A 19810-nucleotide genomic window follows, 5' to 3' on the forward strand; every position below is an offset into this window, starting at 1 on the left:
AGAGTGTAAAGGGTTCTTGAGATTAAAATAGTTCAATCTAGATCATAATTGTTTTTTTTACCACCAGGGAATCTGAATTAATTTTATAAGTTGTATAGATTTAAAATTCCAAGTGTTACTCTTATAATAGGAATAAAATTAGGGATAAATTAAGTGGACTTCTCTCATCATCCCCTTGACTTCAGGATAGCTTGAATAAACTATTGGTTGTTAGGAAACACTTTTCAGAAGGAGATTCTTAGTCTTCCTCCTTAGTCTGTCCTGGAATGTACCTGCTTTTCATGTGGTTAAAATCCACAAAATCAAATATAATTTGTTTCAAAGTCAAGAATGAATAACTAGTAATTAAGCAGTTTCATAATAATACAATTTAGAGGCAGCAACTTAGGAAAGTAAGCAGGTAGAGTAACATGACTATAATCCCTGAAACTGGGGGAAATCAAAACAGGTGAATTTCTTGAGTTTAAGATTTATGAGATTTATGAGGATTGAAACTAATTGCATGCCTGCACCAATAGGATGAAATCTGACCATAGGAGCAAACTGACCAAATCAGAAATGGAGTGAATCAAAACTGCAGTAGAGTTGGCATAAAAGGCTATCTCATTTCTAGCCTAGGTGAAAGAGTGGGACAGAGAAAGAAAGAGAAAGCAAGAAAGCAAGCAAGCAAGCGAGCAAGCAAGAAAGAAAGAAAGAAAGAAAGAAAGAAAGAAAGAAGAAAGAAAGAAAGAAAGAAAGAAAGAAAGAAAGAAAGAAAGAAAGAAAGAAAGAGAAAGGACAGAAGGAAGGAAAATAGAGGAAAAAAAGAAAGGACAGACGGAAGGAGAAGACAGACAGAGGAAAGAAGGAATGAAGTAAAGGAAGGTGAAGAAGAAAGAAGAAATGAAGGAAGGAAGGGAGGGAGATTGCTGTTTATCCACAGAGTTGTGTGTTACATGTCAAAGAAATAAGAATATACAAACACTCCTACATTCTACAAACCCTCATAGCCTTTGAACAGCAAGTGGAGGCAGAATGGTACTGCAGCAAAACACACTGGTTTGGGATTCTGAGGACTAGCTTCAAATTCAGAGTGACCTTGGAAAAGTCACTTAACCTTTCTTTATTGCTCCAACTGTAAAATGAAGGGTTGAGACCAGGTGGACTCTATGGACCTTTCCAGCATCATATTTATGTTCTTACATGATCATGGGATTGTGAAAAAGAAAAAAGTGCAGTATTACTCTTTCCTTAATACTTTCATCAGTCTCTAATTTTAGCTCCAACATGAGGTTTTGAAATTTTGGAATAAGATATTTAATCCCCAAGGTAGCAATACTAACCTTAGCAACTTAAAAAAACTTCATGAACCCCTAGTTTTCTAGGCAGTGTACATCATCTTCTTTTTGATTCCACAATGACTTACTTTTGTCATAGCAAGAGAAACAGCTAAGATTCTAATTGTTCTTAAAATTACTATTTTGGGTTTTCTAGTTACTAATTATTGACGGACAACAGTTGAGATCTGACCCAGCTACTGTGATGGATGAAGTGCAGAAGTTTCTGGGAGTTGCTCCTCATTATAATTACTCAGAAGCTCTAACGTAAGTCTATTCCTATGAATGATTTCATTTGTTATTGAGAACATAAATTATCACTGGTATATGTGAACATAACATCATTAATAATGTCAGAAATTCATACTTCAGTGGGCTGCTCAAAAAACAGAGGTTTCTATTTTGTACTTAGTATCTCCCCTTGGAATAAAAAGATTTTCTAATGAGTTGCTATTAATTCCCTTGGGATAATAATAGTAGTATTACTAATATTATGATTAATAATTGTTATTATTACTAATAATAGTAATAATAATTTTTACTTGCCTTATGTTTTGCAGACAGTATTGCAATTTTAAGAATAGGCAAGTGAAGGGGTGGCTAGAGCACCAGTCCTGGAGTCAGGAGTACCTGACACTTAATAATTGCCTAGCTGTGTGACCTTGGGCAAGTCACTTCACCCCATTGCCTTGCAAAAAAAATGAACAGACAAGTGTCCTAAAGGTTTTGGTATTCTCATTTTAAAGATGGTGAAAGTGAGAATGAAAGTGGATAGTATCTTGCCTAATATGTTACAAACTAATAAATATCTAAGGTAAGGTTTTGTGGTTTCCTAGTTCCAAGTTTGACAATAGTTATTCCACCACAAATATGACTGTAACAAGAAAACCTCCTCTAAGTCCTTTTCTGGTGTCTCACTGTAGTATAAAAGTGACCTTGGATTCTAGGTTATATCAATAGAATTCAAATTTTGACATTTTTTACCAATATGAAAAAAGTTTTCACTAAGGAACCAGAAAGGGGTTTTAAAAGACAAATAGAACATTTTATACACATGATCCTGGAAGTTGAGGAGTCATAGGAGTTTACTGTAAATAGATTGAGCTTGGAACTAGTACGCAGGTCATGAAGACCAAAGGTACAATTTGTATCAAAGGTAGGAAAACTCCTTTCATGTAAACATGGATTCATTCCAATTTAATCTAAGCATTTATGAAGCATTTACTTTGTGCAAAACAATGTACTAATGTTGTACAATAATTAAAAATGGCCTCTGTTCTCAAGAAACATGCATTTTATTCAGGGGATAGACATAGACAAAAATCAATAATGAAATTGGAGAAGATCCATAAATCTCTCCATCTCATGAACAAGTCAGGGAAATCAAGGGAGAAAAGAGATCTCATGTAAAGGGGATTCACTCTTAGCTTAGAGAGGTCAAGAAAGATGATGTCCATGAAAGATATCAGATTTAAAAATTTTAAAAACCTTCATAGAAGCACTTTCAATTGAGTGGTGAGGTCAGAAGCCAGACCACAAAGAACTGAGAAGTTAATGGGAAAGAAGAAGCAGAGGAAAGAAAGTAATTTTTGTTTTGTTTACCTTAAAATTTGGCGCTTAAAGAAAAAAGATTATAGGATTGAATGGATGGTTGGATAAAACAATTGAATTTTTTTTTAAGATTGGGAACTTTGTTGTTGTTTGGACATTTTTCAGTCAAGTTTGACTCTTCATGACCTCATTGGGAGTTTTCTTGGCAAAGCTACTGGAGTGGTTTGCCATTTCTCTCCAGCTCATTTTATAGTTGAAGACACTAAAGCCAACAGGGTTAAGTGACTTATCCAGGGTTACACAGACAACTAATGTCTGAGATAGATTTGAGCTCAGGATTATAAGTCTTCCAGATTTATATAGGTCTGGTACTGTTTTCATTGTGCCACCTCGTTGTCCCAAAATTAGGGAGACTTGAGTAATTGTTCATAAAACAGAAAATGAATGGTAGATAGAATGAAAGTTTAAAAAACCTGTTCTTTATGCCTGGAATGCTCTCTCATGTCTGTACTCCCATCACTCATCACTCTGACTTCCTTCATATCCTAACTAAAATCATGACTTTTACAGGAAACTTTCCCCCCAGCCCTCTTAATTCCAGGATAGTTTCCTCTTGTGCAGAAGATTAATGATGTCTTACCTATTCTATTTATATTTAAAACAGATTTTAAAAATTTATCCTATTTACATAGCTTGCTTTGAATATATTTACATGTTGCCTCTGATGGACGATTATATACTCAAGTACAAGAATTTGTCTTTCACCTCATTTTGTATATCCAACAGTGTCCAGCACATAAGATTAATCAATGTTATATATATCCATATGTATTTATCATGTATGTAACATATATACATATATGCATGACATAAAGTAAATATAAGCTTCACTAGAAGTGAAAGAAGGAATGTTTTCATTTTTGTTTCTTTTTAGATCTCACTCTTCTAAAGAGGAAAAAGGATTTTTGGTCCTACACATAGCATTTCCTTTATGAATGATTTTCCTATATGAATGATTTCATGTTTATACAGGTCCTTTATGACAGATCCTTAAGCAAAACAATCTTAGTAATTTTTCTAAATATGTCTTATTTATTGATGTTTGGATACATGTTTTTGTCCACCTGCAGTACTTTGGGTCCTTTTTTAAAATATATCCATCATGTTTACTATAAATGATGATTTGATATTCAGTAAATATATATGATCACAGTTTAGAATATGAGAATCTAATTAAGTGGAGAAAGCATCATTTTCAGTTTATGTCTTTCCTGTGCAAAGATCTATGAATAATGATATAAAAGATGTTCAAGATAGCCTTTCTGCATTCACATTTTGATTCTTGTCTAAAATTTGCGACTTGGAATGACTTCTCCTTGATTCACTTAACACCTTGTTTAAACTAAACTATAAAGCAATGAACTAAAATAATCTTCAAGGGGTGTTCATTTTCTCAATTTTCTTTTCCCCAAGAGAATATAAGCTCCTTGCGGGTAGAAATTTTTATTTTTGTCTTTGTTTATTGATTACGTATCATCGTAGCAAATGGCCCTGAGTGATTGATTACTAAATGCATATTGATTGATTAATTTTTCTTCCCAGTGCATTGAGGAAAATGAAGCCATTAATAGGATGTGGAGTTCACTTTATGACAATTTCATCTTCCAAAAAGACTTCTGCAAATCAGGTCAACCCTCCATCTTTGAGTATTTGTGCTGTTTTAAGCTCTATCTCAGAGCAGCTGTTGCAAAGAACATTCACTGATCATTCTTTCCTAAAATCCTGGTACTACCTGAGTGCAAGGGAGACATTTTTATCTGTGTCAATTTCCAGGCATTGTTTCCAGTGCCATATTTTTACCTTAATTCGATTAAATATACTCATCCTGAGGCATTAAAGTGCTGTTTAGTGGCATAGTTCTGCAATGTTTTGCTTTTTGTGCATGCTGGGTTGTTTCTCCTCTTGGGAAATTAATGAAAGGGAAAGGAGTGCGTAAGGCAAGGAGCAGATTGAAAAATCCAGGTTGGAAATGATTCCACCATCAATTTATCCATTTAATCAGTGATTTATTTAATTTTAATTAATACTAATGGTAGGACAACTTCAGCTACAAAGATTAGGTCTCTGATAATAGACTGGGCAGGGAACTTTGATGAAAATTTCCCCCTTTTCCTAAATGAATTCACATATGGGCTGTAGCAAATTGCAGGTGCACTCATATTATAGAAATGGGCCCAGGGCAACAAAATATTCTGCAACTAATTAACTTTACATCCCAGCCAATTATACTTCATCCTTCTAAAACATCTGCTGAGCAGCAAAAATGCAAACCCTTTCCATGTTTTATGCATGCAGCAGTCCCATAAGCAATAAATTCAAAACTTACCTTCTCATTTGTTTCCTGCTTTTCTTTTTCCTTTACCATTGTAGTTTGTCTTAATCTAATATTCTGACATATTGGGAGTTTAGATGAGATAATCAGGCCATGTAAGTAAGAAAGTAAGAGTCCTTCCTTTTTGATACTGAATATACATTTTAGAACAAAAGCAACATTGGACAGATCTGCATAGAACAAAGCTTTGGGATCTAACTTATCAAGTCTGACTAGTTCCATTGAACCAATAACCAAGGGGTTGTCAATCATTACTTGCTTTTTTTTTAACTATATGGACACAGCCATCTGTGTGATAAAGAAAGCAAACACAGAGATACACACAGAGAGAGAGAGAGAGAGAGAGAGACAGAGAGAGAGAGACAGAGACAGAGACAGAGAGAGACAGAGACAGAGAGAGACAGAGAGAGAGAGACAGAGACAGAGAGAGAGACAGAGACAGAGATAGACACAAAGACAGACACAGAGACAGAGGGACAGAGAGACAGAGACAGAGACAGAGAGAAGAGTAGGAGGGTCACTGTCACAAATCATAGAATAAGTGGGAGACAGTGTGTACACTGTGTAGATCACAACTCCTCCACATTATAATCCAATTCAGCTCTTGCCCAGACCTCTAATAAATTCTTTGTAAATAATCAACCTTCTTCTTGTTGAGAGAAACCCATTCTCCTAGTCACTCAAACTCACAACCTTAGTGTCAGGCCTCTCCTCCTCATTGGCACTCACTGCACACATTCAATCTCTTGCCAGGGTTTGTCATTCTGACCTTTTCAATAGCTCTCTCATTATGTCCCTTTTTCTCCATGTACTCAGCAGGTGCTATTTTCCTCATGACTGAACTATTGAAGCTAACTGTTAGCTGGTCTCTACCTCCATTCTCTCCCCTTATTCCAGTCAATTATCCACTCTATCAAAGTAATCTTCTTCAAATGCAGGTCTAACCACATCATGTTGTTGAGTTGTTTCAGCTGTACCTGACTTTTCATGACCCCATTTGGGGTTTTCTTGGCAGATATACTGGAGTGGTTTGCCATTTCCTTCTCCAGCTCATTTTACAGATGAGAAAACTGAGGCACACAGAGCTAAAGGACTTATCCAGAGTTACACAGCTAGTAAGGGTCTGAGTAAGGATTTGAACTCATGAGGATGAATATTCCTGATTCCAAGTACTCAAAATACTACACCATTCTCATCTATTCAATAAACTCTATATTACCTTCAGGATCATGTAAACATAAAATTCTCCACTTGACTTTTAAAGCCCTTAATAACTTCTGCCTTCTAAGGGAATACTTTATGCCTTTTCACATACATATGAACCATGACAGTGACCATCTCACAATACTCTCTCTCTACTCTGTGTCTTTTCATCAACTGTCAACCATGCCTCTGATACTCTTCATCTTCTCTTCCACTTTCTGGCTTCCTTCATGACCTAGGGTTAATCTTCCTGTCCCCCCTAGAGCTAGTGCCTTTCCTGAGATCATCTTCCATTTGTATTGTATATAATTTAGATATACATAGTTGTTTTTCAGTCTATTGGACTGCAAGCTCTCTGAGGTAGAGAGGCCTTTTCTTTTTGACTTTCTTTGTAGCCCCAGTTCAGCAAAATGCTTGGAACATAGTAAATACTTAATAAATGCTTGTGGACTGACTAAGTGGTGATGAAATTTTGGCCTTGGTAATCTATGTAACAAATAAAAATACAAATAACTTTTTGCAATTACTGAGTGAGGTGGCACAAAAGAGGAAACAGAATCCTAAGATTCACAATTTTATATTTTACGCAAATTTTAACTTATCCATTGACTAAGACTCTTTTTCAGTGGCCAACAAGTGAATGCATTACTAGAATAACTTATATGTATAAATATTGACACTTTCTATAAATGAAACCAGAAGATAAAGGAAATTGCTGCCACATGGAAAGATGGTTCCCAGGTGCTCCTTGGAAGAGCATATAAAGGAATGGCGACCTAAACACAATGCCACCTTAAAGATTCCCTTCCAAAATTCTCCCTTGATTGCTTCTTTTTTTCTTTTTTTAGTTTTTGCAAGGCAATGGGGTTAAGTAGTTTGCCCAAAGCCACACAGCTAGGTAATTATTAAGTGTCTGGGGTCGGATTTGAACTCAGGTACTCCTGACTCCAGGGCTGGTGCTCTATCCACTGCGCCACCTAGCCACCCCTCCCTTGACTGTTTAAACCATATCAGAGGTTTAAAACATCTATCAGATAATTCAGTTCGATGATACAGAGTTGATGATATCAAGCCAGGAATAAAATAGGGAGATTTCTACTCACCAAAAATATTGACCTACCTAATGGAAGAAAACTCATTATGTAATCCAAATGGAAGAGGAATTTTCCATAGATGTCACAGCTCTTCAGTTGTATCTGTTTGTGGAAGATATGATTTTAGTTATATCAAACCATATGAGATTATAACTTTATATGAGGTCCATGATCATTGAAAAAAATTTCATCATTTATTTAAGTTATTTTGCCACTAACCCTGCTGTTGGCCCCATTTCTCCATCTGAAACTTTGAAGTTAGGAAGATCAAAGTTCAAATCTAGTCTCAAATACTTACGAGATATATGATCTTAGGCAAAATCACTTAACTTTGTCTGACTTAGTTTTCCATCTGTTAAATTGGGATTTTAATAGTGCTTACATTCTAGAGTAGTTATGAAGATCAAATGAGATATTTGTAAAATGCTTTGTAAACTTAAAGCACTACATAAATACTATTATTATTATCATTGTTATTATTAATATTATTACAAACCACACTCTCTTAATTAGACTTCTAGAAATCATGTCCTTACTCCCTCGGCATAATTTCTCCACTCATCTTTGGAAATTCTATCTTGTGGTGAGTTTCCTTGATTGGTGAATGAGTGAATTGTTGAGTGCAAAAATACTTATACTGCTACCTTTAGCCAGTTTCAGATGGAGCTATATATTTCCCATATTACCAGGATTATCTTATAATCTGCCTTGCCAGTGTATACCTCCCCTTGCACTTTTCACCTTTTGTTTATTGGCTTAGTAATCAAATCAATAATATATTGTTTCTGAAAAGATTGTTTGAATTAATTGTCCTTTGACCTGTTTCCTCATTTCTGTCCCCTTTATGTCTCTCTCCAGTAGAGTATAAGTTCTTTAGAGGTAAGAATTGTCTCATTTTGTGTCTATATTCCAAGCACAGTGGTGGGCACCTAATAAAGGCTTTTTCATTCATTCAAATCATTCATCCGAAAAATCAAGTGGATGGAAAATTCCTATGAGATGCTACTCAATAGTCTACCGATCCACCAAATTATAGTATCTTGGACAGATGGCACCAATGGACAAATGAGGAGGCAGAGAATGAGTTCTATTTTGTTAATATCCCCAGCCTTATCTGAAAATCAAATACCCATCATTTTAACAATAATATTTTTCTGGCATTTCATTCCTAGTTTTAGAATAGTACATTGTATGAAGAATAAAAGTAACCATATAGGCAATAGAGATTCATTTGGTATATGTGACAAACAATAAACAGAGAACTTTACAGGATACAGGATACTAACGATATTATCAGAAAGATATATGACTGGCGAGAAACACAACTGGTCACATAAGACTGACAGTTTGTGTACTCTACCAGAATATAGGCAATATCAAGAGATCTAAAAGAAGACTATGACTACTTTAGGTAATCCTGCTCGGAAACATCAGGAAAGGACACAGACAAGGTTGCACAGGGCAGGCAGTTATGATATGGATTGCCACCATCAACTATATAGAAAATACATCAGTGAAATCACAGATCTGTTCACATAACTAAGCAATTTCATATTACATGATATTTTTAACATATATAAAATAAATTAACATACAAAAAACATTTTGAAAATCTTGAAGTGTTATAAAAATGTTACTTATAATTAACTGTTATTATTACTTAAAAGAAAAAGGAATTTAAATTTTTAATCTGTTCTCTTTCTTATTCTGGAGAATATTTTTCAATATATTGTATGCTGCCCTCCCCTTTGCCCACCCTTTCATTCAACTGCAACTTTTTTCTGTCTCTGGTTTCATTTATAGCAAGAACACCCTCCAGTTGTACATCTATTTCATGAGTTGCCAAATTATGGTCTTTAGACCAAATATACTTCCATTTTTATTCAACTGACAGCAAAGAATAATACTTCTTTTACATATAAATAGTATTATTGCATTTTAAAATATAAAAACCATTCTTAACTCTTCAACTATATAAAAAGCAGGGGCGAGCAGAATTTGTTTCTTAGGCAACAATGTGCTTAGTCTTCTTGTTCACACTGGTTATGGACTTCCCCTTTAGAGCAGTCATAGTTAATATTTAGAGGCAAATTAAAAAATCATATGGCATTTAGTTCATCTATTTCATATTTTTACCAACACTGACAAAGAGAAAGGGAGCCACATAGGACTGGGAAACTTTGTGCATTTTTCTTGGATTTCCATGGCCAAAGAATTCATTGTCTAGGATGCAACCTACTAATGATGATTCTCTGAATGCTGATCCTTAGAAAGTAATACATATTTTCACCAGGACTATACTGGAAGCCTTTTTCAGTATGATAAAACTTGTCAATATGCCCTACATAGACTTCAAGTCACCTTTACTTAGAGAGGCAGTATGACCTAGCAGAGAGAGTCCTAAAAGATCTGCATACAAAATCTTTAATCTGACTTTATTAGTCAACTGAACTGGGTCTTAACTTCAGTTCCTCATCTGTAAAATGAATGGATTATACTCTATCTTAAAGGTCTCTTCTAGCTTGAAATAAGTCATCTTTTAATCTTCATCAAAGTGTAGTGTCTGTAGGACTTGTGGAAGGTCATGATAACTCATAGATAAGATATCTTCTGGAAATTATTTAAAATTTCTATGAAAAAAAATTAAAAGTTTAGAAAAAATGACTGTTCTTATCTTCAATACAGCTTGATTAAACATATATTAATTATTTGCTACATGCAGAAACAATCCACTAAGAATTTAGCATACAGGTATAGATAGAAATAATAATAATTACATAGTACAGGGGTGGCTAGGTGGCACAGTGGATAAAGCACCAGCCCTGGAGTCAGGAGGACCTGGGTTCAAATCCAGTCTCAGACATTTAATAATGACCTAGCTGTGTGGCCTTGGGCAAGCCACTTAACCCCATTTGCCTTGCAAAAACCTTAAAAAAAATAATTACATAGTACTATGCTAAGTGATTTAAAATTATGACCATGGGAAGTAAGGGTTATCTTTATCCCTATTTTATAGAAACTGTGATCTGGTACAATATGATATGTCCTGAGAACAAGGAACATTAAATTCCATGGAAGAAAAAACATGTATGAATGACTGTAGCTATAAAATGCTAAGAACATTCCTACTTTAGCTACATTCTTTAATTTCAAAATAATCAAGGAAAATAATGACACATCAAATATATATATATGTATATATATATATATATATATATAATATGTGTGTGTGTGTGTGTCTGTGTGTCTGTGTGTGTGTGTGTCTGTGTGGAGAGAGAGAGAGAGAGAGAGAGAGAGAGAGAGAGAGAGAGAGAGAAAGCGAGAACATGATCTGTTAGATGGAAGTCAGAAAGACCAGCTAGATTCAAGCCACACACTAAGTCACTTCTAAGAAGGAAGCAACTTAAAGCAATAGAAAAATCATTGTCTCTTGAGTGAGAGGACCTGGGTTCAAATTCCCTCCCTATAAATCTATGTAGATTTGGGTAAGTTTCTTATTTAGCCTCCCCTCAATTTCCTGACTGAAAGGATGAGGAAGTTAAAATAAATGGCCTCAGAGTTCACTTTCTTGAGTGACAAATGAATTGTAGACCATAAACTTAGAACTAAGAAGAATCTTAGAGACTATCTAGGCCAATCCCATCATTTTACAAATGTTCTGAATTAATATATGCCATTTTCAAACAGAATTTCTATATAGATGATATCACAGATCTGAAATAATAACAATAGATATGCCTGAGACTTCTGACTATCTAGTCATATATTTTTTATGAATGACTATCTTTCAGGACTTAATTGAGAGTTAAGATAAAATTAGCATTAAAAACCTAGGGATCTTTTATTAGAGTAGATATGTTTGAACACACAGCTTTCATGTCTCAATGTTAGACACCATTTTGTATATAATAATTGTAAGTAGTTAGGAAAGATATTGATGCTTCCATGTCATAAAGTATTCTTAGAGTCTTACTAATTAGAATCTTCCTAAATTGTCCCTATATAATTTGATATAATTTCTGGTTTAACTCTTTGTAGGTTTGACCCCCAAAAGGGCTTTTGGTGTCAGCTACTAGAAGGAGGAAAAACCAAATGCCTTGGGAAAAGTAAAGGCCGAAAATACCCACCAATGGATCTAGAGGTACTATCTTTCCCCTCCAGCTTTTGAATTCATTTTCTTTTTTAAAAAATCCTCAAGTAAGGGGTGATACAAAAATGAATACAGTGATTTTTCAGTTATACTTAATCAATTTGTAATAATTTGCTAGATTTAAAGACATGTTTAACAATGATTTTCTAATTTACTGTTGAAGATAATTATGCCACAAATACTGAACATAATAAAATATTTTCTTTAAAGTTACATAAAATTGGTGTGACTGACCCTCCAAATGTCTAAGCATTTCCCAAATAGACTGAATTCAGGGTGAAGTACAGAAATAATATTATTATTAATCCCCTATATTCTACCTAAAGACTTATTTTTTCAGGAAGATTACAGAAGTTTTATCAATTAACCAACATATTTCAAGTCCTTGGGGAAAGAAGAAAGACCTAAAACATTTTCATCCTCTAAAAAGTTTGCAGTCTAGTTGGAAAGGCAAATATAATTAATCCATTTGAAAAATCTAAAGGACAAGATTTAACTAAATTGTGTGAAGTTAGAAAAGCAATACAATAAGAATATAGAGAAGAGTGAGAGCCACAGATGTCCATGTAGTTAGGAAAAGTTTCAAGGAAGTGGGAGACTTTAACTGAACCCTGAACAACCTGAAGGATTCATGTAGAACCAGGTGTTTTAATCATTTTTTGTTTCTGACATTCTGGTAAAGTTTATGGAACGCATATCTGAATGATTTTTAAAATATATAGAATAAAATTCATGATGCTCCAAAGGAAATCATTTATACTGAAATAAAATTATCCAAAAAAAATTAAGTTCAAGTGCATGGATTCCTCCATTAAGAACCCTTGAATTATATGGATTGTTCAAAGTTATTAGTTGTCTTCTTAATTTGATGAAGTAAATCTTTTGGAATTTTTGAAGATATATTCCTATGGAAGGTATGAAAATTAAAGACATCTGATTCAGGATCAGTGATAGGAGCTGCCCTAAAGGTCAATGGTTGACTTCACTTTTTTTAGGGGAAATAAGTTTCACAACTGACTCTTGAGGAGACAGACACCTTTGAAAGGGGTCACTCTTTTGTGCTAACCTATGAAAGGTAGCCCACAGGCTTGCTTAGTGGTCCTACTTTCCCTTTTGTAGTTTTTTTCTGGAGAAACATTGAGTAGAACAGGGAAGAGAAACAGAGATTGGGAATTTAAAAAAGGCTGTGTGTGTGTGTGTGTGTATGCTATTAAAAAGGAGGGAGCCATTAATGGTAGCTTTGGAACTACTAATCACACACACACACACACACACACACACACACACACACACAAAAACACAGACATATGCTGAATGCTACTTCACTTCAGTTCTTGAGAGTAACCAAGAGCAGTCTTTCCTCTAGTTCTGGTCCAACTAGACTTATGAGACTTGTGAGATGGCTTTAGTTCTTTCAACAAAGTGCCTGAAAAAAATCCATATTCGTTTATGAGGGATGCTATCAAAGGTTTATTGTTATCAATGAGTAGCTTCTCAAAAGACTGCAAGTTCATCAGGCTACTCTAGGAACATCATTGATCCATCACCTAACTCGAAAGTCTTTTAGCTCAAGGAAGATTTTTATTCCCATTTCCATGACAGCATGCTTCTTTATAGAAAATTGTCACTAAAACAATTAAGATAAGAAAATCAAGAAAGTGATAAACTATCCATCAATTATAGACAAAGTAAAAAATATCTGGGCAAAGCGTTTATGTAAATCAAAACCCATCAGTATGATTTTGGTGCCTTTAATACATGCTACCATCCCATTCTCTATTTCCCTTACTTAATAAGAGAAGTCAAGCAATTGATCTACTTAGAATAAGACAAGATTCAAATATTGAGACAAGCTATAGCAACCAGTTAAAGCTGTAGAAAGAACTTATGATGTTATAAAACCAGACAAGATTTCCCATGCCCCCATACTGTTTTAAAATGCTTTAGATCACTGATCTCATTCCTTTAATATTAAGCTTATATATATAAACATATATGTATATATGTATACATACATATATATATATTTATATAGTATTCTCACTTTATGAACTAGTATTACTATCAATGTCTCTCTCCCAAAGACATGAAGGTTTTACCCCCTCCTTGTCATTAGTTTCCCTTCCTGACCTTCAGCCAGACTCCTTCCATATTCCCTCCTAGTGTGAAATTCCTACCAATCTTTACCACCATGAATATTCTACTCCTGCTCATTTAGATGAAACACAAGGCCTATGGAGAGGTTTTTACTATAGAGGTATCTTATTGCCATGGCACTTGAAAAATGTTCATGGAATAATTGTGCCATTCATTGACTCATTAAGAAATCACTGGATACTGCTTACTGAACGATACAGAAATAAATAATTTAGCTTATTGTGAGAAGTTAAACATTTATATTAGTGAGGTATTAAGGAATCCTCTTTTAAAACATACACAATATACAGTAGAACAAAGGGAAAAGATGGACTGTGGGGTGTAGGGAGAGGCAGTTGAAGTAGAGGGAGTGGAACAAATAATCAGACATTGAGATTTGGAGCTTTCTAGATCCTCCACAAAAATGTAGATTCCACTTAACTAATTACTTTGTTTTTGCCTTACTTTGTATGTTTCTTTATCACTCAGTCTAGAGCATTCCTCTCCAGTTACTACCGAGATCATAATGTGGAATTATCCAAACTTCTGCACAGACTGGGGCAACCTCTGCCATCGTGGCTGAGACAGGAACTGCAGAAAGTAAGATAGCACTGGAAAGAAGGACCCCAGCCTCATATGACAATTACCTTTATTATCAAGAATATAAACTAATTGACACCTTATTCTTTCTCAATGCACTTGTGATTGTCAGCAGAGGACTTTGTGGATAAGTTTCTCTTTCTGAAAAGAAAAGAAAAAAGGGACAAAAAAGAAGAAATTTGAAGTGAAAAGAAAAAGAAAATCCACTATTATATGCACACTCTGACAATTACTAGCATTGATTAATCTGTGTCAACTTTTGAGAAGCAAGGCACTAACATGGCATTATTTCATACCCAATCTGAGACTCATGATATATTCCAGTTACTCTGTTAACCAGAAAATTCACAAAACTGAATGTACAATTGATAGCCTTCATCTACAATCTGTCTCACTAGGAGCAAGGGCCCAAAATGTCTATCAATGCATTTTGAGGTTGAGAATAGCCCAATGTCTGAATTCAATGGCTTACTGTTTCTTTTCTTTTGTATTAGCTAGTCAATTTTGGTTTAATTGATAAAAAAAAAAAGATCATCTTTCCACACTCCATTTGTTTTATTTAAACTTCCATGATTTATGTCATCAGCCTCCCTTTGCATTTCTTACAGTGTGACTTGAATCCTCAATGAATTCTGCTGATTTACTAAAGAATGTTAAGTGAACCTCTGTGAAACAGACCCAGTACACAAAGACCCCCATTCTCCTTTTGTCTTTGAAGGAAGTAGGCTGATCAAAAATGTGTCACCTTTGCTAAAACTGTTGCAGTTTTTGCTGTTCCTGTAGCTTTTTAGTTTTTTTATGCCACTTTCCAAGAGGTCTTTCATTATAGTTGTCTAGATTTATCCCCATGCCCATGATCATGGTTTGAGATGTGGTTTCACTTGAAATACTTTGTCATAATGTCTCCGGTAAATGTAAAACCATCATTAGAAGGGTCCCAAATTCAGCCATGTTATTAGCTCAATTATTTGCACCGTGACAATGGCACATATATGTGGGATGGGGTGCAGGAGGGAGAGGAGTAGAAACCAAACCTTGTTTTTTGAAAAGACTGAGGACAGAGGACATAAAGCTCTGTTTAAAAGAATCCTAAAACACATGCATCCTCTGTCCTCCAAATTTGTTGGATTTTCCAATTTTGAAACCATGAATCTGTTTTCTTCCCTATGTGTTTTATTTTGTTTTGATGTTATGAATCTATGAATAGCAAACCCACTAAAAAAAGGATCAGGATTATAAAAAGAAAGAAAATACCCTAAGATATTTACTTATTTACTTTGCCCCTTTAACAATCATTTTTTCACCAAATACCCTTGTTTCTGAGACCACTTAATTCAAAAGCTCTTTGTAGATCAAAGGAAATGCTCCCTTTCTCTTTTGGGTGCTCCATTGTTCTTTGAAAAATCTAAATGGATGTTATTCTACCTACTATAGAGATTCCTTTTAATCCCATTAAGTCACCTGAAGTAATGTGGTTTTGTCAAGTTGTAAAGTGCTACCTACAGATAAACTTACCACAGGCTAAAAAGGCAGGCTTGCTTTGGTAACATTAGCCATGAATACAGGCTTTATACAGAAAAGTTTTGTTGTGGGCCAAGATTTTTTACACTGACTGATACTGGGCTTCATTAATCCTGTGAAGAATTTAAATAATTTTGCTTGTAACATTACTCATTATACAACTATTAGGAACTTGAAAGATCCATTTTTGAGAACTCAACCAATTTAAAAAAAAAAAAGAAAACACAAACCTAACCATATAGTAGTAGGAAATAATTTTAGTTTTTATTTTATTTTTCCTCCTCAAGTTAATAATGTCTTTGATTGTTTTAATTGTATCATGCATTTCCATTTCAATTGGGTTGAAGAAAGTGAAATTTTGACTTCTTATTTGTTCCATGATATCTAATGGTAACTATAAGCTTCTGATATTTTGGAGAAATTCTAATGGTTTTTGTTGTGTTTTTTTTTCAACTCCACAAATATGCATTGAATAACTTCTCACCACACTAGTTGCTGAAGAATTCAAAGATGAATAAGACATAGTCTTTACCTTGCAGGGAGCTTATAACCTGCTAGAACTAAGAAGACATAGAATCAGAAATAAGAGATCTGAAACTGTAAGTGTACTTAGAGGCCAATAGGTCATATTTTTAAATAGAGAAACTGAGGCCAAGAAAGGCTACATATTTGCTCAATATCAACATAGATACTAAGCATCATAGGTGGGACTGGAACTCAGGTCATCTGACTTCAGAAATCCTTGTATTACTGTACTGTGCTGTCCCAAGGGTTTGCTCTTTTTTGTTCATTATGTTTTTCTATGTGGCTCAATCATAGCATTCAAATTTATACCTCTGCAGAGTTTTAGGTGACTGACATGGTTTTAACTAAAATGCATCCAACCTAGCAGGACTCTGCCACTTTCTAGTACATGTATTTTTGCCCTCATGTTTCTAGGGTTAAATGGATTAGTTTTACTTGCAATCGTATTATAAATTTTTTCCAATGAAAGGGAGGTCATTTTTTTTCCTCATATGGAAAAAAGGGCATATTTTATATTATAGCAATAAAGGAGAAGGGAAGGAAGCCTTTATATAAACTCATATATATGTGTATACATATATATATATATGAATATATATATATATATATCCATTTCTATATTCTTCATTTAACTCAATAATTTGAACTCACTATCAGTTTCAGGATATAAATCACTCCAGCTCTGTGGGTTTTTTAATTTGAAAAGGTAATAGATGGGAATAATTCATATGTGATATCTAAAAAAGATAATTTTTCTCTATGACTATGTTGATTCAGAAAGTTTCTAGGTTTAAGTATATGTATAAGCATACATATATAAATACGCATGCATATGTGTTCATGCATGTATGTGTATATAGGTATGTCTATACATGTGTGTACATATATACATCCTGTTGGGTAATTAACAGACCAAAAACATTTTATTAGTGTTGTATATAGATTATGAAAATAATATTTTACATTTATATAGCACATAAAAGTTCTCCACAACTCTGTGAAATAGGCAATACCAGTATTATCACCTTATCTTAAGCTAGGTTTCAGAGATGTCAAGTGTTTTTCCCCAAATCACAGGGCTTATAATCAATATCTGAATTTACCCCAACAGCTATTCCAAATTCTATCAAATATTCAAAATAGCTTTCATGTTATTTGAAATAGGGCACAAGCTCAGTTAACCAAGTGTTTTGAAATTTCAGGACACTATAATTTGTATACATGGGGTATTTCACAATTTCATAATCAAAGTGAAATTTAAGTGATTATTAATATTTAAAATAAGCCTTAGCCTATTTCTTTCATTTAATTATAATTATAATCCAGAGAGAATCTACACACAATCCCTCATACAGAATTGGTTGTTTTTCCTCTCTAAATGCTGCAATTTTTTTGAAATTAAAGTTTCTTAGAAGGGAAAAACATGTGGGAGAAAAGGAAGATAGTATTACTAATCATATTTATAATCGTCTAATTCTAAATTCCTAAATTCATCTTTGAGACAACAAATGATGTTATGCTATAATGAACAAATGTTATGGTTAAGAGTGTCCTGTCTAACTGCTGGTCAAATAGTTTTGGGGAAATGACATGAAGGACAAACATAGGGAAAGAAAATGAAAATGTGAATACTTTTTTTATTTTGTTTTGACAAAAACAATTCATGTGTCTTTGAAATCTATGGATTACTTTTAGTTCAACATACATTATTTTCAAGTTAAAATGATTATGGTGCTTTTGTTTTGTTTTTTCTTTTAATCTCTTGTTATCTCTCCAATCCATCAGTTCACTGTGTCCATAAGTATCAAATCATATCATAAGAACTGAAAATATATATATATACTTTCTTCATAAAATTTAGTTTCATATATACAAGTATATATAACATATATATGAATACAATGCTTATATCATATGTATATAATATATGAAACTAAATTTTATAATTTTCTTTCATTTGTATATGTGTGCATATACGTATGTACAAATACATACATATACATATGAAATCAAATTTTATATGAAACAAAATATTATCTCAAGTGCTCATTGTTCCAGAGCTTGGACATTTATAAAATCTCAGCAACACTGTTAGGAAGTACCTCAACAAACATGCCAGGAAAAAATTCTAGACATGAGCTAACAGCCTTTCTACAAGATTTTCTGTTCAATGGAAATGTGGCTTAACTCTAAGCATATCTAGACATATTCATAGTATATGTGTCTATATATGCAGATACATGGATATACACATATAAAGTAGCTTATACAAATCTTAAGTTTTGATCACATAAAGTATTTTTCTTGGGGAGAAGGGAAGAAAAATCTGTATTTACTGAAAATGTTGAAATTAAGTGCTGTATTCTATACAACTAATTATTGGTTCTCACCTCTACAGAATAAACACTTCTGCTAATATGTCATGGTATTTTATTGATTTTCCTCTAATAATCTTATAAGTTCTTGTTACTAGATGGAATTCTGTTGATATATATTCTCAATGCACAGATATCTACTGAGTTTAAAAACCTGACTTAGAAATGTTCCATACATATTCATTGCAAATTGCCTTTCATCTCTGAAATGACATTGATTCAAGAATTCATTGAGCTGATGTGGTACTGATAATGTCACTTCATGACTAGCAAATTTAAATATGGGACAATGTCCCATCCTTAGTGCCTTCTTTCTTTTCCTTTTGAGGAAATGGGTTGAATTTCACTCATTTCTACTCATTTTCCTCTCTTTTCATTCTGTCATCATCATCATCACCATCATCATATCATCAATATATTCATTATTCCTCAATCTTTTTCTCACCTTCTCCTTCACCTAAAAGTAAATATTCTCTCTTTGACTTGTTACTCTCCCCAACTTGAAATTCTTCCTAACACCCTGTCCATTTCTGTTTCTCTGTCTTTGTTTCTCTCTGTCTCTGTGTTTTTCTCTGTCTCTTTCTCTGCTTTTCTCCTCTTCTAAGTTTCTAAGGCCCCAACCAATTCTAAATCCCTAAATATATCTAATAAATATAAAATAAATAGTGTATCTAGACCTGTGGTTTTATTGGTGGAGGGAACTCTCAATGAGAGAACTCCTTACACTAGCACAGATTTAGCAACTGTTCTTAACTTACTGCTTAGAATCGTCTTTTAAAGAAAGCTATTTCTTGTGCCTCATTATCAATCAGTTCAACAAATATTTATTCATCTGAGGCACTATGCTGGATTTTATAGGAATACAGATATAAATGAAAAGTCCCTGTCCCTCAGAAGTTTGCATTTTATTGGGAAGATGACATGTATACCCAAAAGTATATGCCAAA

The 19810-nt window shown here is 33.8% G+C and overlaps 1 protein-coding gene across 1 annotated transcript in view; it reads left to right on the forward strand.

Annotated features, from left to right (window-relative positions):
- NDST4 (N-deacetylase and N-sulfotransferase 4) overlaps positions 1–18894 on the forward strand; it is a 445770-nt gene extending 426876 nt beyond the window's left edge. The window contains exons 12-14 of the mRNA XM_074228617.1: positions 1474–1583; positions 11595–11697; positions 14332–18894. Coding sequence (XP_074084718.1) covers positions 1474–1583; positions 11595–11697; positions 14332–14451 — 333 coding nt within the window. The 3' untranslated portion in view covers positions 14452–18894. The remainder of the gene's footprint in view (positions 1–1473; positions 1584–11594; positions 11698–14331) is intronic.
- The last annotated feature ends 916 nt before the right edge of the window (positions 18895–19810 follow it).

Source organism: Macrotis lagotis, chromosome 3, assembly GCF_037893015.1.
Source record: "Macrotis lagotis isolate mMagLag1 chromosome 3, bilby.v1.9.chrom.fasta, whole genome shotgun sequence".
NCBI lineage: Eukaryota > Metazoa > Chordata > Mammalia > Peramelemorphia > Peramelidae > Macrotis > Macrotis lagotis.